Raw genomic sequence first — 26,007 nt, 5'->3', positions numbered from 1 at the left:
TGTTCATGGAAGAAAGCCTAAAGTAGCCTCCATCTCTAAATTTTTTTCACCCAACCACAATAAGAGTACTGATAATTTTAAATCAAGCACACGTTGACCAGAGTGATGTCTTGTACCATTCTAAAGGGCAGTAAAGTTAAGCTTGGACAGCCTGTTGGCAAAAATGCTTTAGGATGAACTCAGCTCTTTTTTGGTGGTACATACGATGAAAGACAACCAGGTCTTAAGCCATGCGGTGCTTTGCAGCGCATGTTGGGAATAGGGCTTTGATTTGCCGTCAGAAGCAGATGGGCAGCCAGTGCGATTTCTGGAGCGACTCACTCCACGAAGGAGCAGGTTGCTGCGTGCTGCCCTTGCATGAGGCTTCCCAGTGGTTCTGCCTGCCACAGCCCAGAATAGAGCCTCTATCCAAAATTCAGCCTCAAAATGGAAACAGCTATGCAAATAACTGTGTTATGGTTAACATAATGAACAAAAGGCTGCAGTCTCTCAGCTAATTGCATGAACAAGAAGTAGTAATTAAATAAACAAGCAAAACAAGGTGCTGCCATTACCTGGGAACACAGAAACAAATTGAATTCCATTTGTTCAGGGGACATTTCTAGGGAAGTGAAATTGCATTTCGTTGGGTGGGGCTGTTTCCTTGCCTTTTTTTAATCTCCTAATTTTCTGCTGTATAATGTTATTGTACAGAATTAAGGGGAAAGTTGCCTAGTCAATGAGCTTGTTTTCAAACCAAAGTCTGCTGGGCTTTTGTGGCAAGAACAAGGTTGAGCGGAAGTCCAGCAAGGAAAAGCCCAGTTCTTAACATGAAAATATTTCTTTGAAGGTCATGAAATTTTGGTGTTTGAGTGTGAAATACACACTTGCTCACGGCTGAGTAGACTGGTTCATCTACTTAGTTCAGTTTACCACTTGGTTCACAAATCCCTATTCTTACTTCCTCTTTTCGTCACTAAAATTGAAGGAAAAAAAAAAACCCCAAATTAAAACAACCCATGAAAACAACCCAAAAAAACATACTAGCAATTCTTCCTGTCTCCTTTTCATTCTTTTCTTTTCCTGTTTGAAGTCCTGGTATTCCCAAGAGGTATGACACACTCTCATATGTGGCACCTGGAGGTCTTCTTTGGGCTATTAAAAATTGCTTTTCCAGAAGGACTGTGATATGTTGCATATCCAAAGAGAAAACTGAGCAGTTAGTACTTACACCACTCCAAACCACTTTAAAACCAATTAAGTGCTGGGATTTTTTTTTGTGGGAGTGTGTGCCCACTGAATGAATGACTTCAGTGCCTTCTCTCTAACTTTCACCGTGGAATATAGCAGTCATCCTTTGGGACTCCAAAGGGGAAAATGGATTCAGACGAAATCCATAAAACAGTGTTTTGTGTTAGTCCCTGAACTCCAATCTGTTTGGAATCTTTCTCAGCTCTGCCCCCAAATTCTGCACTCCTGATGTATGTAAAATCCCCTTTGACTTTAATGGGAAAGTCAATGACTCCCTCTGGTGATCATTCTCACTAAATTGGACTCACCCCATTAAGAGGCTAATCAGGGATTTCTTCAACCATTCTAGCCCAAAAATAGATTTTTAAATTTCTTTTTTGCAATATGTGCTTTGCTAAAATGAACTGTATTTCCTTCAATCTTTTCCCAAAGCCCCTTTGAAATTAAAGGTAAAATAATTGTTTCTGGAAAATAAAGGAGATGCAACTGATTCTTAACATGAGCCTTCTGCTCCTTTTTTTTTTTTTTTTTATCTAGCAACTTCCTTCTTGCAGTTTGCAGGTACCTTTGGCTTATGTCAGATCAACAACAACTTCTGAGCTGATACCAGTCCAGCTTTCCAGCTAGAATACTTCTCACAAACAGAATGATCTAGAGGGATTATTGGAATTGCTTTGAGGATATTCTTTGTCTTAACCCTTTCTTTGCTAGGCTGTTTGCATGCTGCTGTATGAATCTGCATGTTTACTGGATGCTATAGTAGACAAACGTGCATAAAGACATCTTTGATGCTGTGATTTTTTGAAAGGGTTTTAGGTGTGTTCTTGACGATGAGATTAATGGGTATTTTTATGGCCTTGAAGAGAGAGGCCAACATGGTATTGAGAGCTTATTCATGGTATTGCTTTCGTGAACTTGATTTTATTTCAGAAATGTTAGGATAAGACTATTTTTAGCCTCAATTTAAAATCTAAAATCTGAACGTATTTTGAGAAAATGGTGAGATCAGGTGTTTCCATCTTTACTATGGCCTGTGTTTTCACTAAACTTTTACATGGGAGTCATCAAGCATGTTGATCTTTGCATCAGATATCAACCAGTGTTTGTTGATCTGCTAAATGGGTTTAAACAGTCCTCTAAACCATAATCAAATCTGCTTGTAAGTAATACAACACTTTGTTTCCTGCAGGAAGCACTGATTTAAATTTACTTAATGTGGGTGGTTTTGTCTCAAGGCCAGTGTGTACCTTCATTCACAGTTCCCTAGCAGACTGTTTGTGACCTAAGAGGGGAAATTCCTAATATAAACAATGAGTCTAACCAATTTAGATTCCCCACTGGAATAGGTTTGGTCATCCAACTCTCCAGTTGGTCGTCCAACTTCGAAAGTCTTTGACGTCTGGTTGGATAAATCACAACTGCCGAAAAGGTAATACAGAAGGTTGTGAGATGGTTTGTTTTCCAAAAAAAAAAGTAAAAAAAAAAATCCAGAAAGGATTGAGCAGTCTGAGTCATCTTTGACTGTGGATGTTGAATTCTGAGCCTGCAAACTGTAGATTAATATGATCAAATTAATGTAGTTTAAAATAGCTGAGGTTGCTCTTAAGATTGCCTAAACCTTTAAAATAGAACTGAAATCCTACAGGCAAAGCCTAAGGACTTCAGAACCAAAATCAACAGGAGGAGTCCTGTTGAAGGGATTGGGCTCTTCATTCACCCCTGAAATCATGGTGTGGGGGGAAATATATATTTGTGGGGAAGAGCTTTGGAGGTTAAAAGGAAGCATAGCTAAGTTCATTAAAATACACCAATTAAAATGTCAGGTCTTTAGGATTTGTAATTCTCCAGGCAGCAGAGAAGCTTTAGGTACTATCTGCAAGCGTATCCCAGACTGCCAGCCCCGAGACTGTTGCTATTTATTGCTCCAGCCAGTGACATATGGTGCTTTTAGCCACCATGGTCCATAAGACCTCTCGCCATAGCGTTCAGAGCGCTGCACCCTGCCCCGAGTCGGGAGTGAGGGCCGAAAGCATCCTCCCTGCGGCAGGCGGTCAGGGAGGTGCAGGGAGCGCCTCTGCCCACACCACTCCTTGCAGAAGCAGAGCTGGGTCAGGCATCACCCCGACGCTGACGCACGCTCTCCCCATAGGGCTGAACCTGTGGTGCACCCCGAGAGGGGAGAGGTCTGTCATTTTGGGAGGTGGTGGGCAGACGCCTCTTTAGAGCTCTGGGGAAAGCTCTGGGCTGTGTCTGCCTCTGGGAACAAAAAGCGGTAATGAGTCAGAGTAAGCTTTCTGGTAGGATAAACCTAGTCATGGCCCATATGGGAGGAACCCCAGTGGGCTGTGATGGAAGGAAAAGAATCCTCTAAGATCTCAGAGAGTTGGAAAAATTATTCACAAAGGCTGGCAGGAGAAGTTCTTTCCCAGAGATGCTGAACCCAGACTTAATTTTGAAAGCCTTTCTGGGTTCTTTGGTCCCATGGTCTGAGGGCTCTTACTATTTTTTTTTTTTTTTTTTTCCTAAAACACAAGATAACTTAAATGTAAGGTCATTGTAATGACTAGGTAGTAAGTTTGAAATAAAGCTACCCCGATTGTTGGGATTTTGCCTTGTAACGTTATTTTGTGAGCTATAATAATTCATTGCAGGATTAGGATCGATATGCAGGAGACAGTCATTTAAATGGAGTTAGTACCAGAGATCCTTTATCTACAATAGAGGAAAAGTGTAATAAAAACGAGAGAGAATTAGTGAAGGCAGGTTTTAACCTGATCTAGTTGAAGATGTCCCTGCCCACGGCAGGGCGGTTGGACTAGATGACCCTTAGAGGTCCCTTCCAACCCAAACTATTCTAGGAGTCTATAGGAAAATTGTGAAATAATTTTGCTGCTTTCTGAAATAATACCTTCAACTCAATAATATCTTCCAAATACTTCACAGATACTAATGCATTCGTATTTCCAGTGCACTGTGGGGCTGTGTCGTTTAAAATCATGTTTTCCATTTTACAGCTAAGAAAATTGAGGTACAGGGATGTTGCAGGTTGGCTAAGATGACCCTGAAAGTTTGAAGGAGACAAAAATAAAACTCTTGTCTCATGAGACCCACCTTTAGTTTTTTAATTTTTAACCACAGTATGACATTTTTAAATTTGCTTGTTTCCTCTTTGTTTTCCTGTCTCCTTCTCTGCTTTGGAAGGATTTAAAGATTACAGTGAATGAAGGAAAATACGCCCAGGAGAATATTGGTGTGTAAAATGAGATTATCTAAGAAGCAATGAAGAATGAGTTTTATCAATGGTTGAAATTACTGGTGAAATAACAGAATTCTTTACTAGTAGATTTAAGAAGCAATAAATACAAAAATACAGTTGTCTAGATTATTTAATTCTGTTGTAATTCCTAAGGTTTCTTACTTCCATTTTTTTTTTAAGCATAAAATAGTGTCTGTTGAGAGGATGAACATGAGTATGTAAAATCCAAACAAAATGCTCCAAGGTTCATATTTTTAGGTGCATTTTATTTTTAATACGGAAGGATGACTAAACTATGAAGACCTTCAATTTAACATCAAAAGAAAAATGCTTAGCTGAATCTATTTTTATTGCATGGTATAGATGTTACTGACAGTTGTCTTTTTAATTCAGATAGATATTAATGCCATAGAGGCCTGTATCTTGAACTGTAAATTTCAGCAAACTTTCATCTGTAAATTCCTTGAGTATTGTGTATTTAATGGACAAGTAAACTGATAAAGACATTATGAAAAACCTAAGTTATTTCTGCCTGAATAGAAAGATACAATTTTTTCAAGAATGTTACAGAAGCTAGCCTTTTAGAAATAAAGTCGTGGGATGTGGATCATACCTACATGCTGCTTCAGCATATGGAATTAAGGAAGCCGCTTCTATATTTGGTATTAATGATCCAAACTAAAGCCATAAATACTACACCAAGAAGGGGACAGATGTTCTTTCAAGATGGGGACAGATGTTCTTTATTAATTTACTGTTTTTCACACTCAGTCTTGTGAGCTAGAAGCTCTATATTGGCAAGATTGTATGAAAAATGAAGGAGGATTGTATGAAAAATGGAGAAGACAAGGTAGTTTCTACTGTCAAATAAACTATTCTTATTGAAAATCTGAATATTTCAGAGTCAAAGCTGAATTTTAATATCTAACATTTACATTTTTGAGCTGCTGGAAAAAAGTTGTACTTAGTTTGGGGTGCTCTTCTGAAAGAGCCCACTTTTTTTTTTGTTGGTTTTTTTTTGGCTAAAATGTAGATACCTATACCTAACGTTCAGGGACCAAAGTCTCGTAATCTTTATTGGTGATATTTGTCCGGAAGTTTGTATCCTCTATGCAAGGCTAAAAGGCTGGGGCGCACTTGTAGCTGGCAGCACCAGCAGAAGGGGTGTTGTCAATCAGAAGAGGCTTGGCTGCTCACCACGGGTCGTGGGGCCAGAGCTGCGCCTGTAATGCTGCACCTCTAGGAGCCGGGCAGGGCAGCCGTAGCCTTAGCAAACCGCTGGGAAGACCCTTAGTCGGTCCTCCCCAGCAGGAACCCAACTCCTGGCTTACTGGATCAAAATCAAATGAAAACTGACTGCCTATCAGAGAAGATCACCATCGCATGAAGGAGGGTGTCAGCTGGGTGAGAGAGAAGCACAGCTGTGTTATTAGTCTTTTCTCATCGGAGGAAAATGTGCAAAGTATGGGTCTGCATGGAGGAGGAGCTGGAGGTGCACAGGACCTAGAGCATCGACCCTGGCATGGAAGGTTGGCTTTCCTTCTCGCCCTGCCGCCGGCTGGAGGGGACGGTCTTTGCAGGCTCTCTGTGGTCCTGGGCCAGCTGTTTCCCCTCCTGGGGTGTGCTGGCCACGGCACGCACCCTCTTGTGAAACCTTGCTGGGAGCTGCTGGCAGGGTGCGCTGACCTGGAGCACGGTGTCACCTGTCACCCACTGCCTGCCTGCAAGAAAGCTGTTCCAAGATGGCAAGTGATTTTCTGGAAATCTTCCTGTAACGTATTTTCAGGAGAAGAAAAAGAAATATACCAATGCAAAACATGTACTTATTCTAATAAGAAATGTTATTTCTAACTTCTGCTTCTCTAAAAGAATTTCAAATTTCACTCTCCATCTCTGAAGATCTTGTTTTCGAAGGAGGATCTGCGATTATTCCTGCCAGTAAGGCAAGCTCTCCCCCGAGCTCTGGGAACATTCAGGAAAGCAACATCTATTGAGACAGCACAACTGCTCTCCCACGGTCCTAAAACATTTGGAGTGATGAGCACAAAAGGGGCCAGACAGCCCCATTCATCCGATTTTAATTTGTTTCTTTCAGCTCTTGCACCTTTAAAGATTGTTTGCCATGCCAAGAGTGATTTTTCTGGGATTTGATCCAAAATTCTCCTCATTTCTGGAGCTAGACTGAATTATAGTTAGCGAGTTAGATAATGTGCATCGGAGGGAGCGGGGTTTGCTGCTGTTTCTCTCCTTCCCTCTGCGCCTCGCTGGGGCTGCAGTGCCAGGGGATGGGAGCAATTTCCCGAGGCTCAGCCCTGCAGTGAGACAGCAGAAGAGGCAGCGGGGCAATAAGCCCAGAGGTTATGTTCAGCAGCTCCTCTTCTCCCCATGCACCGGCTCTGTGATGTGGAAGTGTGAGAGAGGGCGAGCCTTGCTGGGGAGAGGTGGAGAAGGCAGCAGAAAATCAGGAGGCACCAACAAACTTCTCAGACCAGCTCAGGGGTGACCAGACCACTGGGGACCCACATTTACCTAACCAGGGCCATGCCTTGGTGTTTTCTAGACTTCTGTTTGTTGTTGTTACTCTCTCCTGGATTCCCTCAGTATGCCTCCATCCTCCTTGAAGTGCAGTGGCTAAAACTGGATGCTGCCCCATATGAGACCTTGGTGGTGGCTGCGTATGGCACAGAAGTTCCTTCCCATGTGTTACAATACGCTACTTTTATTAAATACCTCCTTTTTTATTTAGGAGAGGGGAGTTCAGTGAAGGGCCGCCAAAATGGTTAGGGCTGGAGCACTTGCCCGCTGAGGAGAGGCTGGGGGACCAGGGCTGGCTGGAGAAAAGGCAACTTTGGGTACAAAAACTGAAAGAGGAAAGGTGCTGACAGGATGGCAAGAGAAACTTCCTCCCCAGGAGGACAGGCAAGGCGGGGGACAGGTTGCTCACAGAGGCTGTCCAGTCTCTGTCCTTGGAGGTTTTCAAGACCTGGTTTGATGAAGCCCTGAGCAACCTGGTCTCATCTCACAGCTGATCCTGCTTTGATCTGGGGTTGGAATGGAAACTTCTTGAGCTCCCTTCCAACTTGAATTATCCTGTGATTTATTTGCTTATTCTTTTGCAAGACCACTGTATTTAATTTGAAGTATATTAAAACTTCCAAAACTTTTTGTGTCCTCTCCCCACCTCCCTGTTAAATTGCTCTTCTAATTTATTTGCTATTTTATTTATTTAATTTGCTATTTATTTATTTAATCTTACTTTCCCAAGGACTACTCTTGTCTTACTGAATTTCACCTGACTGATTTCTGTAGTTCATCAAATCCATTTTCAGTTCTTACCCTGTTCTGGGAAGTCCTTGACTCCTGGATCCTCCCCAGAGAGCCTGAGCTCTCCTCCAAGCCACAGCATGGAGCAGGTCATTGCAGATTCCCTTGGTGTGTTCCAGTCCACTTGTGCTTCAATACCAATAATTATTCTCTAAATGTGCATTTCAACTTCTCGTGCAACCACTGCATTTTGACTGAAGCTAGTTTGTGTATGGGGCACGTCATGTGTCACTGCATCAGGAGTCGCACCATCGGTGTCCAAGTTCTGCTGGGCTTCTCTTTGCGGCTGCTGATTTAGTCAGCCAGTTTTCCAACAAAGGAAGGAAATTTGTTCTGAGGTGATTCATACTGAACAACCTCATTATAAACATCTTGAGTTTTTCTTGGCCCCTAGAAGCTCTGTCGGGTAACACATGGCAGGCAAGATCATGCTTTTTCTTTGTTATCCTCCATAGATATAGATCTATGCAGATATGTGCACATATTCCTAAGTGTTTATTTCAGGTGGCCAGGAGCAAAGTCAGAAGGTCTCATAGTCCATGAGGACTAGGGGATGGTGACTGGATTTTTAAACAGTTTTTCTAGTAACTTGCTGGTCCCTGCAGTTAGGCTGGCTATAACTTTCCAAATCTTCCTTTTCTCCCATCTTAAATATTCCTTTAGCCCTTCTTTGGTCCCTTCAGTATGTTCTATGACTTTCCAAGGATAATTGCTCCTACTTTAGGTAAATCTTTGACATCTCCTAAAGAGCTATCGAATGAAGTTCATTGAGCTGTGCTGAATACATCAGGACTGCCTTCCACCCAGCTCCTATTCCTTCTGCATATGCTGTCCATGTATTCTTTTCTGTTGCTTTCCTCCTTTCTTCTCCTTAGAAAGTATATAATTTCCGTGATCAATTTTATGGTTTGTGATCACTTTCAGTAGAGTTACTTTCTGTCTTCAGATTATAGAATCATAGAATAGTTGGGTTGGAAGGAACCTCTAAAGGTCATCTAGTCCAGCCCCCCTGCTGTGGGCAGGGACATCTTCCACTAGATCAGGTTGCTCAGAGCCCTGTCCAACTTATCAAACCCCCCCCCCCCAATTTTCAACCAAGTCTTCCATGTCTATAGGGATGAAGCCTAAAGTAAGTTCTTCTTAGATAATTTTGTTCACCTTATGAAATACTTAAGTTCTCTCCAACACAGCCCACGACCTTGAAGACCTGTATATGTACTGTCCTACAGATTTTCCAGTAAATATGAGTAATTAGAAAGACTTGAAGCAGGTGGAAATGTGCAAACACTTTGTAACATGATTGGTTACTGACTTTACAACAGGTGTCTGAAGTAATTATACCCTATTGTTTTCTGTCACAGAGAAAGTTAGCAAGAAGAATAAGAAATAGTGAATGTGTTTTCTTGAAATCAAGCAGGTTAAGTTAAATAAATAGGAGAAGTGAAAATGTCCTTAATTATTTTAAAAGACAGTCATGAAGTGATTAGGAGACCATTGCAGACCTGCAATTGCTGGGAAGGGAAGGGAGATGGATGAGTGGAGAGCCAGTAACATGGACCCTCGCCTCCCTCCCTCTCACACCATTAACCAGCCACCTGTATCATGGGTAGCAGATGGCAGGAGGTGTGCAGGCCATTCCCTTTCCCCCTTCCTTTGCCCCTCCTGCACATCAGAGTTGTGTCCCACAGTGACTAGGCAGGGAAATCTTTTATGCATGGGACGTCTATAGCTGTCACAAAAATGTGGTATCATGATAGCAGATTCTTGTGGCGATGTTACTCGTATGCATTTATCTTTTGGGAAGAATGAGATAAGCGCATGTTTCATACTAATCAGGCAATAACTGATGCTATTTTTTTGCTTCTCTTTACCATATTACTTAGGAAAATGTTCTTTGTTAAACTCTTTTTCACAGAAACTGTGTCAGTGGTATTAAGTACCCAAGTGTATTTGTGTTTATTATGGTGGAAGTGCATGCACAGATTGAATTATTTTCCTTCTTTTTGAGGGCATATGTTTTGGGAGCTGAAAATTATGCGTGTTTGAAGCCTAATCCCAATTCTCCCTCCTACTGCCTATTTTCTGGCCTCAGACACTCATTTAACCTTTTTCCTTTCCTTGGTTCCTTCCTCTTCAGCACGGGGCTATGCAACTTTAAGTATTTCTCCTGGGGATTTCAGAATTCATTAAAAAATTTCAGCACTTTGAAGACATAAAATATGTATATAGTAAATGCTAAATATTTTTACAGTGGTGCAAGGAAAAGGTTGGTTTGTGAATTTGAATTCATTACCTTCTGTAAAATTATTGTTCCTTCAGTACTGCATTTCAGTACCTTAGTCATTCAAACATTAAAGAGTGCAGAACTGAGTAATGAGTTTTGCACTGCTGCCCTTCTGACTGGGCATTCATACGGTTGTGGGAAATTCTCGGTCTCTGCTGGTCCGCTTGATTTATCATTGATTTAATAAACCAAGTCACCTGTATTTAAAGATGATATAGCTTAATCCCAGGTCTTCCAAACCTTTAATTCTGGAGGTAGGTCTGTGTGATGGGGGCAGTTCACTTGAACAGTCCTTGGAGCAGAGACCTGGACCCAGAACTTGCCTCTTGCAGGTGGGTGCTCCAAACATCTGCTTTTAAGCACTCTTCTTTCTCCAAAGAATTAAAAATAGTAAGAAGGGCTTCCCTTCATTTATAAAAGGGGTTGAAGACAGCCTATCTTCTGCTGCTTTAACCTGTGAAAGAGGAAGGTGAAATACATAGGTGTGAATTCTCCCAGAGGACGGCACCAAATTGAGAGCTCCCAACTCTTGGGGGAGTGCGCTAACCTGTGAGTTTATGTTTCGGAGAAGATGAGCTGGGGAGGGAGGGGCAGGGTGGGTACCATTAGCGTGTGTAAGAAAGGATTGATTCCCTGCCCTTTTTTAAAATGGTGAAACTTAAAGCTTGCATACACCGTTGCTGCAGTGTCATGTTACCTGTTCCTGAGTTAGCACCAAAGCAGACGATAGACGTATCTGGTGTATTTATGCGTTTACATGCTGCAGCACGGTAGGGCCACTATTGCAGCATCGCCATGTCAGCGCAGCAGCTGTGCCACTCTGCGGCTGAGGCAGCGCTGCCAGGAGAGCCCCACACACCTCTGCTGTGCGGGGACAGGCCCCAGCTCCCGGCTGATCTGGCCGAGGCACCACACCACTCCCTAAAGGCAAGTCCTCAGGAGGGGTAGGATTTAAGGATACACCTTCGTCTGCAGAATACCAAGATGGTGAGAACTGGCTGTACGATATGACAGCATCACGGCAACCCCATACCAGCACCACTAGCGCCAGGGAGAAATAAAACATCTGCTAGCGTACAGTACCATGCTGCCTTATCTTACTCCTTTCAGGACCTCAGCAAGTGTGTCCAAATAGCACTGCAGTATGTTTTTGTGATTACCAGATGCTTGGGGATGCTGCGCTGGCGTGGAAATGCCTTCTCTTTTACTCTTCTCTTGAAAAGGAGAAGCACAACCTCCTGCCATGGATTCCCATTCAGGAATCCTCCCCAGCCAAACAAACGTAGGCATCACGGTGATGGGTATGGCCGGAGCATCCAGAAGACAGTTTGCTTGACATACAGAAAAAAAAGGTCCTTAGTGCCAACCAGTGCAACGTCCTAATAATGGCACAGCAGAAGTAGCTGGAGCGGTGTTTGCTACTGGCCTCACACTGAGAGTACACGTTCATCACATGGAGGAGGACTGTTTTGTAGCAAGTTGCAGAGGATGAGGTAGAAGACTGTGAAACAAAGTCAAAATTTGTATTAGCTAATGCTATCAACATGTAGAGCCCTGCGCATCACAAAGGAGGAGCAAATAACTTCGAAAACAAGATGGGGAGAAGAAATTAAGCAGATACAGGAAAGTTTAAGAATTACTGAAGCTGGGGGAAGGGATGTGTGCACATGCATTTCAAATCATTAAGGAAATAAGGGACAATTAACAACATTAGGCAGCCACCAGCCTGTCTGGCAGTGCTCGGTAGTCAGTCCAGAAGATGCCAGCCTGCCCTGACAGTAACCAGAAGTGATAACCTAGTCTGTCACCAGCCAGGCAGCCAGGTTTCAGGCTGCAAAAGGTAAGAGCAAGAGCCGTATTTCTAAGAGGAGTTGCACTTCTTTGGGTCGTTTTAAGCATCGGTGCTAAATTCCTGCTGCTGCTGCTGCTGCCAAGAACCAGCAATGCACATTCTCGCTGTTCTTAAATTACTGATATATTAATTGCTGTCTATTCTGGATGCTGCAGTTGCATTTTTCATGCGTGTTTATTGCCTTTTGTTTCTGCCTGCCGAAGATACTGTGGGCAGATCCTACGTCTGATGCTTTGTTTTAGTTGCCTGGCTACTGTAAAATGTTATCTTAGCTTTTGCTGAGGTGTCACAGATGCTTTCTTGATGAGTGTCCAAACAAGGAAATATGTAAAAGATGCTGGTGAATGCTATGCTTGCCTAGTTCTGTTGCTTTTGCTAGAGATGCTACAATATGCTTACTTTGCTTTGCTACTACAGACTATCTGTAAAATAGCGTAGAAGGGAGACTAAAACCTTTCATTTATACAGCGGAGTCATGGTCAATACCAAAGGTAATATTATCTGTATCCTTGTCTGCAAAGGAACTGTTGTTGGAAGGAGATGGTGGGCAACTGCTTCACTTAATTGCAATGAATTCTTTTCTGGTAATCGTTACAAAGAAAACGTATTTTTCCTGTTGACTGTATTGCCAGATTTTTCCCTTCCTCTCTCTCTGAGAAAGTCTCCAACAGAGAGAGATTTAAATCTCACACTTAATTGGGATGTTGACTTCAAACTTCCCTGCCAAAAACTGAAAGTAACCAATATTTCTTCTGCTCTCTGCATTTTCTGTTTATGCCTGCATAACTTTATCTTTTTACATCGCCAGCACTTCTGACTAAATTGTTTTCTTGTACTCACAGTTTGAAACCTCTTCTAAAGTCTCTGAATAAGCTATGTTTCCTTCCAGTCAGTCCAAAAATATTTTGCCAGCAAATAAATAAAAAATTACTTTTAACAGCTGTTTTACTTCCTTCTTTAATGTTATTGCAAGCCTTTTCTTAATTATTCTTGCCTTTTGGCAGTTGCGGTGCATTAATATTTACAAGATGAGATGTAGTTTTCTGTTTATATTAGCAGTCCTCTGTCTGTGAGATCTGGACCAACCAGAATGCAGGATATCCTTTCTCATCGATTCATCAGGTTCATAATGTAAGATACAGTGATAAATGGCTATGTTGTCACTCTATGAATGTACAGTCTGTTGCCGTGGTGTTATCTACGGGTGTCACGTCGCTGAAATGACAAAAAAAGTTCGCAACTTGTCCGCCCTCTTTTGGGATTATGTGTGCGCGCATTCGTGTATCATGCCGTGTGGTTAGCATCTGTTGGCTGTATGGTGTACATACAGGACGTGGGGGGGATTGCCAGCAGCAGTCTCGCTCAGGGGGAGCTTTGACTTCTGTTCCTGATGCTTTTGTTTGCACACTTTTCCAAAGCAAGAAACCGTGTAAACAGCTCCGTTTGCACAGTTTCACCCCCACAATGTGTTGTGCTGCCCTTTCTGTGTTAATCTATAGGCTTTGCCTAGCTGAGGAGCACACCGTGTTTGCAGAGGCCCTTTTGGGTAATTAGAGGTAACGCTGATGGTGCTCTGAATTTTCATCACTTCTGTGACAGAGGCACATCTGCTGTGCACATGAGAGCAAACCTGGTGATCCGTATTGCAGCGTGGTAAGGACGACAGCCAGTCATTCAGATTTCACTAAGCATAGTATTTCAGAGGAGCTGTAGATTTCTCCTGATTTCTGTCATATAACTGTCTTCTTGGAGCATTTCTGCCAGAGAGGGGCCATTTTGGCTACCGAGTTTTAGAAGCTTGTAAAATGTAAGTACGCCACAAACCTCTTTCCATTATTTCAAAAGCCAAAGATATAAGGAGCTAAAAAAACTTCTCTCACTCTAGGAATTAAAATGTAAGCAAATAATGAGGATTTGGCTGGTCCACAGAACACTTAAAATTCTTACAGGGAGAAAATTATTAGTTTTTCAGCCAGAAGCGTTGTATCTATGTGTGCTCAAATTTATTGTTGTCATGGTGACTAATGCACATTACCATAACTAGGCATGAGGCTTTAACAGGTGAAAAGTTATAAGATGTGGTCCTTGTTAAAAATGACTACCTTCAAGCCACTCAAAACCAGGCCTTTTTTTTTTTTTTTTCCCCTGTAGCATGGAGGGGTTTTAACTTGACATTTTTATAAAAAGATGAGGCAGATGTTAGGTTTTATAGAAGTTGTATTGAGATTACTTCTTACCCATGACTACCTCTGCATCCAGGTGCCTTTAATCTGAGTCAAATACAGTTTCAGAGAATGGGATGAGATACAAAAATGTGCAATAATTGTAAAAAATTACCTAATAGCAGTAATCTGCTTCTGTAGCTCATTTGACATCAAGCATCTGATCCTTTCTAGAGCACTGAGAAGTGTGCATCTGCCCATTTTCAGGGTTATGAAGCACTGCAAGAGCATGAGATATTGGCCTTTAAGGCTATGACCTTTATGGTTAAAAGTTGTCACTGTAAAAGGATTGAATCTTTACCACTCTGGCACCCGACTTGAGACCGTTTTGTGATTGTAAATTCTTTATCTGCAAAATGTGGAGCAAAAAATCTTCTTTCTCAAGGTGACTGAGGCCAGAAAGTGGAAAGGCACTGGTTAAAGGCATGGGGAGGTTAGAATACTAAAACACAGGCAGTACAGCAAAAACCATGTGATAAACTGCATGGCTGTCTGATGAGCTGTAAAGTTAGATGAGGAATAAATTATCTCTTGCCTTTCTACTTCATCAGAGATAAAAATCTCGATACGTGTATTGTGTCATAAAAAATACATAAGCTTAAATGTTTGATTGTTTCTTATAATTGCAAATTAAATCTTCAAACCAGAAAGTCCTTATCCTATCATATCTATTTTTTTAAATTAAATCAAACATTACAGTTAGTCCTGCACGGCCATTTATGAACATTTCTATACTGCTTGAAAGTGTTTTAGGTGCTTATGAAGGTCCTGAATCTCAGTACATCACCCATGAGTTGTTCCACACCAATTCCTCAGATTTAGAACTACTAGTAATTCCTATTTTTCTACCCCAGACTTGAGACTTGTCGTTTCAAGTCTTCTCTAGGTCAAAGATGTTCCTACTTTTTATTTTACCTGAAGTTAATTGCCATCATCACATCCTAACTCTCAGAATTTAAGTATCTGACTAGAGTCAGTCAGCTGAGGAGCTCCTTTCCTTCCTGTAGAGGTTTTTAGGCCCAGATTTATGAAAGTATTTAGCTGTCTAAATCTTGTTTAAAAGCCTTTCTTCTCTTTAAAAAAAAAAAAAGGAAAAAAATGAAAGGAAATTGCATGGGGAATATGTAATAGGAATTACACTTCTAAACATCTTCATGGATCTGGGCTTTGGAGACTACCCTGTTATAACTCAGTCTAAATAGGTAATGAATCCTAGCAATAGTATGGTTTTAAAATCTAAGGAGTTTGGTAAGAAACAAAAGGAAAGGAGACCAGAAGCCACTTCTGCTGAATATTAAAAAACACTTATGATACAGTTACAAAAGAAAATTTTATCACTATGTATAACACGTCGTCTTCATCCATCATAGTAATCTATACCTATGATGTTTAATTTTATGCAGCTTTTCTTAGTAGCTGCTCCCTCTACAAGACACACTGAAATACATGAAGGGTCTTCAGGTGCAGTGGTCTGTCAGGAACAGCAGAAATCCCGTGTCTCTGCGTTCCCTTAACCTCAGCTGTATCGCGTGTTTAGATCATTCTAGAGACATGTACAGCAATCTTATCAATTCTGTTTTATCTAATTTAAAAGGAGTAGGTACTAGGATGATTGTATATATGTATAGAGCAATTAATGGATACAAATGAATGGTCTCCACAAAGTCCCTAAGTGTCTCATACACTAGTTTTATTAGCCTGGTTGAAGATTATTTCTCATTTTCTCGTGGTTATTGCTTCCTAGCTCCTTTATAAAATTGAACCAATATGAGAGGTAATCACTGTTCCTCTTGTTACTGCCCTTCATTTACAGACAGAAACAATGCGATTCACCATGTTTTTAATATCTTTCATGTAAAAGGGAGTCAAACTGTAAAACGATGTACTCATTTCACTCATTAGGTACCCTGCTTAATTTGTCAGTACTGTCCATTTTCTGCATGCGAGGAAAGTCACCTGCAGACCAGCGTAACAAAAGGGTTGGAGCACTACCCAGGGTCATTTATTCCATAAAAATTCTGGTCCTACCTCACGGCCATCCCCATGCTTCCTCGGTGGAAAAAACGGCGGTCAAAAGATGTACTTTTATAGCTTCTCTGTCCTGAATTTACTCCTGTTCCATCATAATAACCTTTTGCTAAATGGCTAGGATGAACCTCCTGAGATCTGCTTCCTTACACAGAACATGCAGGAGTGTATCTTTATTAGGAAAAAAAAAAAAAGGACTATTTCAAGTGGTCTGTTAGCTATGGCCTTAAACAGTTCATGAGAGACAGCTGAGCACACTGAGAATTTGTGATGGGTGCAATCCATCTTCTCTTGTAGTCAAATACAAACTCCACTAGTAAGGATGCAGATCCTTACCCCTTGTAATATGATTGAAACCTTATTTTATAAGGAGAACGGCTACTTAAAGAAATCAAATTCCCATTTCAGATTAAATATGATAGAAGGTTTTTTACACATTAATGGTCAGAAGGATTCATTTCTGTGGATACAGAATGCCAAAAATTGGAGCAATTGCTCCTGCTGCTTTCCTTTCAAAATTTGAGGTTGAAGTCATATCCATAGCATATAGGCAACTTAACTAGGCAAAACAGAAATTACAATACTGTATAATTTGTAGATGTGCTAATAGTGCCAAGATTAACTAGGTTCAACTTGTTTTATGATGTTCACTTGCTTGAAGTTACCATATCGGCAGCGTAATGTTGATGTTTCCAGATTTATCTCTTGCTTTTCATTGCAGAGTTGTGCAAATGTGTGTCATTTCATTATTTTGTGACACATGAAAATGATGTACTTGTTTTGTTTACTCTGTCCTGATTTAATTAGCAGGATGTGATAGTTTGCCAGACTTTTGAATGTCTTGGATAAGAATTTTTTCATGTGTTTTTGATGCTTAACTTCTTTTTGCTTTAAAAGTCTTAGCTTCTAGCCATATTCTGTGTGAAATGCTGATGACAATTCCTTGCCAGCTTCAACACATATTTTAACAATATGACATGCATAGAAAATACACAGAGATAAGTGCAGGTAAAGAAAGAAGTAGCATAATCCAAATTGAAATAATTGTATAGGAGAGGGTAAAATAGTTTGAGGGAGAACAAGCAAGGGAAGAAGGAGGATCAGGAAGGAGAAATCTGATCCCCAAAAGACAGAGTGGGCAGGAGAGGGGAATTCAGAGACAGACCAGACCAGACAGGGTAGGGGAGAAGTGGGGCTGGTGACAGAGGGAAGAGGGCTTGGGAAGAGGAGGAGGACCCCATCCATGGGTCATTTTCAGTTAAAGTGAGCTGGCGCTGGTTTGGCAGCATCACTGGTGTTGAGGACATGGGCAGTGTGGGCACATGTGAACGAAAAGTAGGAGAGATCACAGTTAAAAAATAAATAACTTCAAAATAATTTTTTTTTTTTTGCATGGGTGCGCAAGGTGGAAGGAGCCCCCAAGGGCCCAGAGGTCAGTCCAGGTCCAATAAAGCCATGTTTGAAAATACACAATGGCAGGTGAGACCCAGACCAGCATTGCCATGCTGGGGGCATTCCTGTACCAATGCCTGCGTTGGCTCTTTTTGGAAGGGAGAAGAGTGTCCTGTGAAGGGATTTGGCAGCAAACTGCAGTCCTACCCATGTTCTCTGAGGCCTTTGAGGAAAGAGGGGAGATGACAGCTCAGGAAGGCAATCACCTATATCAATGAGAATGATGAATGTGGAAGGGCAATGTTAGTAACTCTACAGTGAGACATCAAGAGAAGGTGATCAAAGTAAATATTCATAAAGAGATTAAAGAATGCCTCATATATTTGAAGAATGTATAATAAGTCTTCAGATCAAAGCAAAGTCTCAGTTATTTAGCCATTTAGGAAAGTTAGTTATTGGTTATATGTGCTGGATAATGGAAGACATTAACTGTGTAGAAAAGCTTGTCAAACACATAGCGGAATTTGTGGATGGCATTTTTGTGCATCTCATGATTTTTTTCCAAGTGCTCTCATCCTCATATATGTATTGTAAACAGTTATTTTTAAGGAACATTTCCAGTGCCAAATGGTTTTATTCTCAAAGCAAATAGATTTAATTAAAGCCTCATTAAACACTACAGTAGATGACTTTGTATTATAAATTAAATCATGAAAAATGTTGTAGGAGTTGTATTCCCTTATTTTAGTAACATGGCTCTATGTGTAGAAAAAAAATTATTGCTAATTGAGCACAACAATGGAGGGCTACTTTATAGCGAATTTGTCTGCAACTTCTCTTACATCTCCAACAACTGTGATTTTCAGACAGGAGACTGGGGAGAGCCTTCAATTACCTTGCGACCTCCAAATGAAGCCACAGCATCAACGCCTGTACAATATTGGCAACATCATCCAGAGAAACTCATCTTCCAGTCATGCGATTATAAAGCATTTGTAAGTGTTGATAAATTTAGTGGTTTGATTTGGCGTAGATATATTAATCTTAGGTTTTGATAGACTGTTGTTTTTTTTCATTTATATTTTTTCAGCCACTTTTAATGAGACTGTCCACTGCCTCTGAAATACTGTAATTGTAATAAATGAGAAACAAGGATGCACAGTACTTTTTGCTATTAATTTTGTGATATATTGCAGTTCATGTAGCAGTAGTGTTAGAGAAATGACACTGAATAAGTGGCTAAGTGTTGTAGAAGTGACAGAGAGAGCAAACACCCGTACTTTTCATCTGTCACAAATCCCTGTCTAGTACTTGTGGAAAAATAATAAATCATAATATGGGATCTTCATGCCTACCTTAATGCTGTGTACACAGTACTTAAAGTAAGTATTGCCTTGCCTGAATTTTATACACCTGTTTTTGGGGAAGGAAGCTAGGGAAGATGGAGATCAGGGTCCTGAAGCAGTGTTTTCCATCCATGGGACAAGGGAACATTCAAACCTCTCCCAAATTGGTGACTACTTGAAGTACCTGTAGCAGTCAGTTCCTTCAGGGCAGGGAGTATTTATTTTTACCTCCTGATAGCTGTAACCAATTCCCACTTTCCGTCCCTGGAGAAACAGAGCCTCCCTTTACAGCTAAAGACAATTAGTGTTCTTCGGCTGTTTTAAACGCTTGTGAAGGAGAGGAAGGTCTCCTGAAGTACAGAAAGTCATATTGGAAGACTTTGTTTTTTAAATGAAAAACACTTTTCTGAAGCCTTGAGTTCCCGGCAACAGGGCTGGGGGGCTGGTGCTTCTGGTGAGCTGAAGAAGTGCTTCAGCCCAGCTATTTAAACTCTTACATTTCCCCTTCTGACTTTGCTGGAAAGCACTGTTAAAGTTGCTGAAGGTGCTTCCTAGACCACTGTGTCCTCTTCAGAGGTGGCCACCTAATGAAGCAAGGCTGACTTATTTTACAAAGGACAGGGGCTCAGTAGTTGTAGTGCCTTTAGCATAATAGCTGGGGGTTAACCACTTGTCCAGGACATGGGTTTTAGATCCTCTTCACCTCAAGAAGCTTGGATCCTTAGTGCTTTTTAGGATAATGCTCTGTTCACCAGACACTGGAGCATTTTGGGGCAAAGTTGAGGGCTGATGGACCTGATTTAAGTCATATCCAGAAAAGTAGGAGTTAGAGACAGTGCAGGTGAGGGAGAGCTTGGCTCCCACTGAGGAGGGACAGAAGAGGTGTTACAGGCCTGTCTTGCTGGAGCAAGTCTGTATCCTTCATCAGACCTTCATGGGGTAGAAATTGCCATGAATGCAGTGATTGTCCCTGGACAGTGACTAGAACCTCTGCCTTCCTCAGCAAGTCCCAGTCAAGGTCCAGTTCGCCTGCTCTCAGTCTTGCTCTCCTTCTTATGCAGCACCTCAAATTGAAAAGGAAGCTTAGTGATTTCTAGTTCTTCAAATATTTTTCATAGTTTCCAATAAAGTGAACAGGTTTATCTCAAGAGTGCCTCTTATCTCATTACTTGATCCAGCAGTAAATTCATAATCAGATGTAACCTTTGTAGTAGATTGGAAAGAGTGTGGATCATTAAAGAAATGAAGTTGGGATGACCAGGAATATCCAAGTTACTAGTGATTAAGGAAACACCGTCCTTTCCTAAGGACCGTGCGTCACTGCATTGTCTCAGCTCCTTGAGCTGTATTGACCTCAGCTTTATAGAGTAAAACCCTGGCTTGGAAGTTATAATGGGGGCAGCTTTCATTGTATGGCACATCGCTCAATTGAATTGTTGGATGTCCTCTGCGTCACTCCCACATGCTCTGGGTCTTTGAGGAGGAACATTTCCAAAAGTACAGCAAGTCAAAGAAAAGCAAACTTCCCACCTAGAATTTCAGATTTTTCTGACAACTAAATTGGACAGTACCTCTGTGATTTGTCTATTCCACAGTTCACCCTGGGAAGCATTTCTGAATGCCTGCAGCTGAGGCTTTTTGCTGCTGTGCAGATGGGACAGGAGCTGCCCATCTCCTCTTTCTTCCTCTTGTTCTGCCATGAGCTCAAAAGCACTTGTTTTTTGCCTGATGCCTGACCGACTGGTAGCTTTCAAGGAAATACCAATTTGTTGTGCCGTAGTCTATAAAAAAAACGATAAAATAAAAAAATTTGAAGAAATTAATTGCCTCCTTCCCAAAGAAGGCTAAGGATGCCAAAGGTGTCAGACAGCAGGATCCGGAGAAAGAGACAGTTCAACTCAAGATGCTTTTTGTTAATTTTCTAATTTCAGAGCTTGCTTTAAATTCGTTGCTCTTCTGCAAGGGTGATATCAAGCCATCCCATCAAATTAATGCCCAAAGCCCTTGGGGGCTTCATGTCACCATCGAGCCCCCAGCTGGAGTTGCAGCTGCTTGGTTTATGAATCTTTTAGATCTGCAGTCCTCCAGGAATGCCTTTCATTTGTTCCTTTCTGCTTGTGCTATCTGCTAGTGTTGGTGTTGCTCACCCTTCCATTTATAATGCCCTGTAAAGTGTTTCTCACTAAATACCATGTTGGCTACTGTCTACATTGAAATATTTATGTGTTTTCTTGCAGGTCAGAGACATCTGTGGTACACAGTGTGAACTGAAGGCTTTAAAGAAAATATCTCAGTTTAGGTCAGGACACCAGAGAGTTGAACCAGTACACTTTCTGTTCAGTTCCAGCTTGCGTTCAGCTGTAACTGAAGTTATTTTTTTATAGGTTCTTGTTTAAGATGAAGCTGGTTCACTATCTGGTTGGGTCAGCTTAGGCTGTTTCCAAGGAGAGTCAGTGTGGTAGAATGAAAGGGGTGAGGCAGCAGTGGTGGGCTGCAGCATCCTCTGGGAAGAGGCTCCTGCCCACGGCACTTTCTCTCCTCCAGCAGCACTCACCGCGTTCTCACCAGTGGCATGACTTGTCTTCAGCTCTTGTGTTGCTCACTTAGGACTGAAGACTTAAGAGAAGCCATGGCATTGCACTGCAGTGAGAATGCAAAAAGAGATATCTCTGTGCCTGGGGAGGAGATGATGAGGGGTGGCTTGCTGTCCTCTTTCCCCAGTTAACCCAGACTTGCGTGTGACACCATATAGAAATACAGAAACATCCTGTTTGCAGATCTATACAAACATGTGCGCATCCACAAATGCACACGCCTGTAGCATCTATAGGAGAAATGCAGAGCATGGCTCTCGCACAGCCCTGTTAGCAGTAACAAGACTGCTCGCTGCTAGGCGAGAACGGCAGGGATGATGCAGCCAGCTCCATCCCTGGAGGAGCAGTGCCATTCAAACATGGTGTAGAGAGGTACTGAGACCCCAGAGGAACAAATCCAGAGGAGCATAGCCTACTGTCAGGGTGCAGGAGGGCTCAAACTGCACGTGCCAGCAAGTGACGTAGTGAGGAAGAGGCAGGTAGAAAATGGGATGTGTCAGTGAGGCACTCCTTGCCTTGTGTACCCTCGGAGACGAGCAGGCTCCTCTGAGAGCACGGTGGCTTTCAGCGAGCTGAGCTAGGACCCCAGCCCTCCTTCAGATCAGTAAAGGCTTCAAAATAATAGTTCAGGGTCAGCCTTTTCTTAGGAAGAAATAATGGTTTAAACTAGTTTTCGGTTCAGATTTATTTTCTTTGTTTGCTGACATCGGGCTCTGCTATTTGCACATAAATTAGTTACAGATTGAGTACACAGAGGTTAAGAGCGCTGCTGGCCTTCACATCTACGTGATTGCACACATAGCAATATGAGTTTGGCAGATGGCAGCTAAAAAAAGCAGATTCTCCATTTTTTAATCAAATGACTTTTTTAAGATGGAATCTGTAGTACTTGCTTGTTGTTTGAGTGACTAAGGTGATAAGCTAGAAGACTTTCAGATATTGTTTCAAAGGGCTCCATCTGATTCAGTACACTTGTTGCTGTGCGTTCCTGTTTCATAGATTGATTAACACACTGGTTTAAATGATTTATCAGAGAACTGCAGAGTAAAAAAACTCTAAAGCAATATATTAAGTTGACTGCTACCACTATGGGTTTTCAGGCATTTTTAGTGCATTTCTGCAGATGTTTGTCTGTTCTGGAATTTTAGTTAAAAAGTTTAATTGATTTTTATTTTAGTATTTAGGTTCTATGCTGGTAAAAGAGTTAAGAGGCACAGAGTCAACACAGGATGCGTGTGCAAAGATGAGGGTAAGTTAGTAAACCTGCTCCTTTCTCTATCATCATAATATTAAATAATATCAACTTGTGATTACTTGTACTGTGCCCTTTTTGCTTTTATAATGTTCCGTTACCCATTTGTTTTCCATTGTCCTTGCATTTACATTGGTATTCAGTAGGAAGTCTGTTCTGTCTTTTATCTTAATTTCAAGTAATACCAAAGTTTAAAGGTAGATTTTTATTTTGCATGTTGTATCTAAGAAAAAAACAAATGTATGCATTATGTTTTCATGTTTCAAAGTACTTTCCACACACTTTAAATGTGCCCATATGGCATTGCTTTTATAAACAGAATTTATAGCTCTTATATGATAATCTGGATTGAATTTACTACGTGAAAATATGTACTAGTAAATATATTAACATGTTACCAAAGCCATTTTTTTTTACATATGGTCTAATCCTACAGTCACATAATCCTATGGATGCTTTTACTCACATGAGTATTCCCATTAATTATGAGTTACTTACATGCTTATTGATTGAAGGATGAAAAGGCATCTAATTCATTTTCACCTGATGGTGGAAAAGCAGTTAGGTTTCCTTCAAACTGGTAAGAATATGTTTTCCTATGGCTCTTTGGCCTGATACTGGTTTGTAGAAAATTACAATGAGGCTCAGTCTACCTCTAAGAAACATACTGCTGCTGGAAACTCAAAACAAGCCACAGGCCAGCTACACGATTTATTCCCAACTGTAGTTGTAATAAGAATGCACCTGTTCATAGAGATGGCGAACATATCATGCTCTGGCATGATTAATTAATGAAGAATATAATTGTTTGGTAATCTACCAAACATGTAAAATTACATAGATGAATGAGCAAAATCCTTTCTTCTGTGGATCATAAGTCTTTTATGCAAGATGCCTCTGAGCACTAGACGTAGCATTCGGATCAATTAGAAAGCTGGAAGATGTGTAAAATTCATGCAATCAGACAACCATTTCCTATTGATTACATATCTGCAGCACGCAGACTTCCATACAAGCTGTTTTAGCTAAGGGCTGGCAGTAATTCACGCTTACTAGATTGCCTGAAGATCTATGGCTTTTCAGCTAATTACATGCTAATCATTCCTTACCTGGGCTTAAACTCCTCTAAAAAAACCCCAACAACCTGACACAGCTGGATCTGCAGTCACATACACGTGTTCAGGGGAATTAGTTGAGGCTGCAAGCATACCATCTTCCAATCCAGTTTTCAAACTGTCACACTTAGCAGGTCAATTTTTTAGGCATGTGCCTGTGCAGATCTTAGGGCAGAATTTGACACCATAGTAGTGTATGACAACCTCAGTAAGTTATTTGACTGAACTAGGAAACTTAACATCAAAAAAGGTCACTCTAAATAATTTATAGTTTTTTTTTTAAGTAATAAATTTGGCAAATTTAAATTACATACCTGAAAAAATAAATGTTTGAAAACAAATTTAATGTAAAATACAATTTTTCTGTAAAAATAATGGAGTTGCACTAGTAGTCTATAGTGCCATACGGGACACATATAACACAGTGATGCAGTTTATATACATTTATTTTTTGCATTCTCTTTTGAAACCATTGTGCTGTGAGAATGTTTATTTTCTGGTTTGAGGGCGTTTTATTGCAAAGAGGTTTGAATAAAACAGTTTTTAATCAGGATTTCATCTATTCTTTCTATGTAGTCCTTTTAATCATATTCCTATTTAAGTCGGAAGAAAAAAAATTGACTTAATGGGAACAGATTATTATTTTAGCATCAGTTTCCCAGTGAGAAAAATGTATCTTTTTCTAAAACTTTCTCCCTCCGGTTGTGTTCTGAACGTTGGTGTCTATGAATTGGGAGTCCAGGCTGTCCTAAGTCATCCTGAAGTTTTGCTGTGATGTTCATTATTGTATTTAAGTACCACTGGGTTGTCATTGAAAATGTGGCTTCTTTTACAGTTACATTTTACTTTAAATGTACTGAAAGGGACATTTCACTTACAAAAAAGAAGTGAAAAGGTACTGAATTCTGTCCACTCTGTCCAGTGTCTTTAGAGTCAGTAAGATTTTTACATAGGGTTGTGCTAACGTGACAGAGCAACATTTTTTAATTTTACTTTTTTTTTTTCATTTTGTTGTGGTTTAACCTCAGTCAGCAACTGAGGACCACACAGCCACTCGCTCACTCCCCCCACCCCCGGTGGGATGGGGGATAGAATCAGAAGAGTAAAAGTGAGAAAACTCATGGGTTGAGATAAAAGCAGTTTAATAATTGAAATAAAATAAAATACTAATAATAATAATAGTAATAATAATAAGAATATACAAACCAAGTGATGCACAATGCAATTGCTCACCACCCACCGACCGATGCCCAGCCAGTCCCCGAGCAGCGGCCCCCCCCGGGCCAGCTTTCCCCAGTTTATGTACTGAGCATGACGTCACATGGTATGGAACGTCCCTTTGGCCAGTTTGGGTCAGCTGTCCTGGCTGTGCCCCCTCCCAGCTCCTTGTGCCCCTCCAGCCTTCTCAGTCGGTAGAGCATGGGGAGCTGAAAAGTCCTTGACTAGTGTAAGCACTACTTAGCAACAACTAAAACATTGGTGTGTTATCAACATTATTCTCATACTAAATCCAAAACACAGCACTGTACCAGCTACTAGGAAGGAAATTAACTCTATCCCAGCCGAAACCAGGACACATTTATATCTTCCAAATCTATAGCATGCTGCAAACTGAAACATGATGGGGGGAAGTACATCACATATAACCTTGTACCATGTTGAGGTCCTTCCCCACAATTTTTTAATCTTTCTGGAGTCAGCTACGTAATGGTTTTTAAGGAGAATGTATGAAAATCAGGTACCTAATTTTTCTGTCAATGTGGCTTTAGCTTCTCCATCTTTAACTTAATGCTGCTCAAAAAAGTGTTGATATTCACTGGATGTCTTCCAGTCAGCAGATGCACAAGGACAAAAGAAGCCTATCAGTGAAAAAAAAAGTATCTTGATCTTACTTAATCATTCGTAGATATAGAAAAACAACAAAAATGACATGTTTGCTGACTGCAGATCCCTCCTTGTTAGTTGTAGATGCTTCCTGTGCTTTCAGTTATTGCAACTGATGGTTTTGGTTCTCAAGGGAAGTGTCATGCGGATATCCCTTGCGTCTCTCCACAGAGGGGCTTACAGCAGCCTCCTTCTCTTATAGCTTAAGAGTGAAGGGAGATCCTAGAT

At 41.0% G+C, this 26,007-nt stretch overlaps 1 protein-coding gene across 10 annotated transcripts in view; it reads left to right on the top strand.

Moving 5' to 3' along the window:
- Positions 1-26,007, top strand: part of ANKS1B (ankyrin repeat and sterile alpha motif domain containing 1B) — a 450,635-nt gene that overhangs the window by 401,529 nt on the left and 23,099 nt on the right. For 5 of the 10 annotated variants that reach the window (XM_076335281.1, XM_076335293.1, XM_076335268.1 and 2 more), the window contains 3 exons: positions 13,003-13,077; positions 18,455-18,583; positions 22,706-22,777. In XM_076335281.1, the coding sequence (XP_076191396.1) occupies positions 13,003-13,077; positions 18,455-18,583; positions 22,706-22,777 (276 nt within the window). Of the gene's footprint in view, positions 1-1,784; positions 5,369-13,002; positions 13,078-18,454; positions 18,584-22,705; positions 22,778-26,007 lie in introns of those variants that run through there. The other 5 variants (XM_076335320.1, XM_076335278.1, XM_076335327.1 and 2 more) reach the window with 3 other exon arrangements.

This window comes from Aptenodytes patagonicus, chromosome 1 (assembly GCF_965638725.1).
Source record: "Aptenodytes patagonicus chromosome 1, bAptPat1.pri.cur, whole genome shotgun sequence".
Classification (NCBI taxonomy): domain Eukaryota; kingdom Metazoa; phylum Chordata; class Aves; order Sphenisciformes; family Spheniscidae; genus Aptenodytes; species Aptenodytes patagonicus.
The sequence above is the reverse complement of the archived record's forward strand: the minus strand, read 5'-3'. Positions and strand labels throughout refer to the sequence as shown.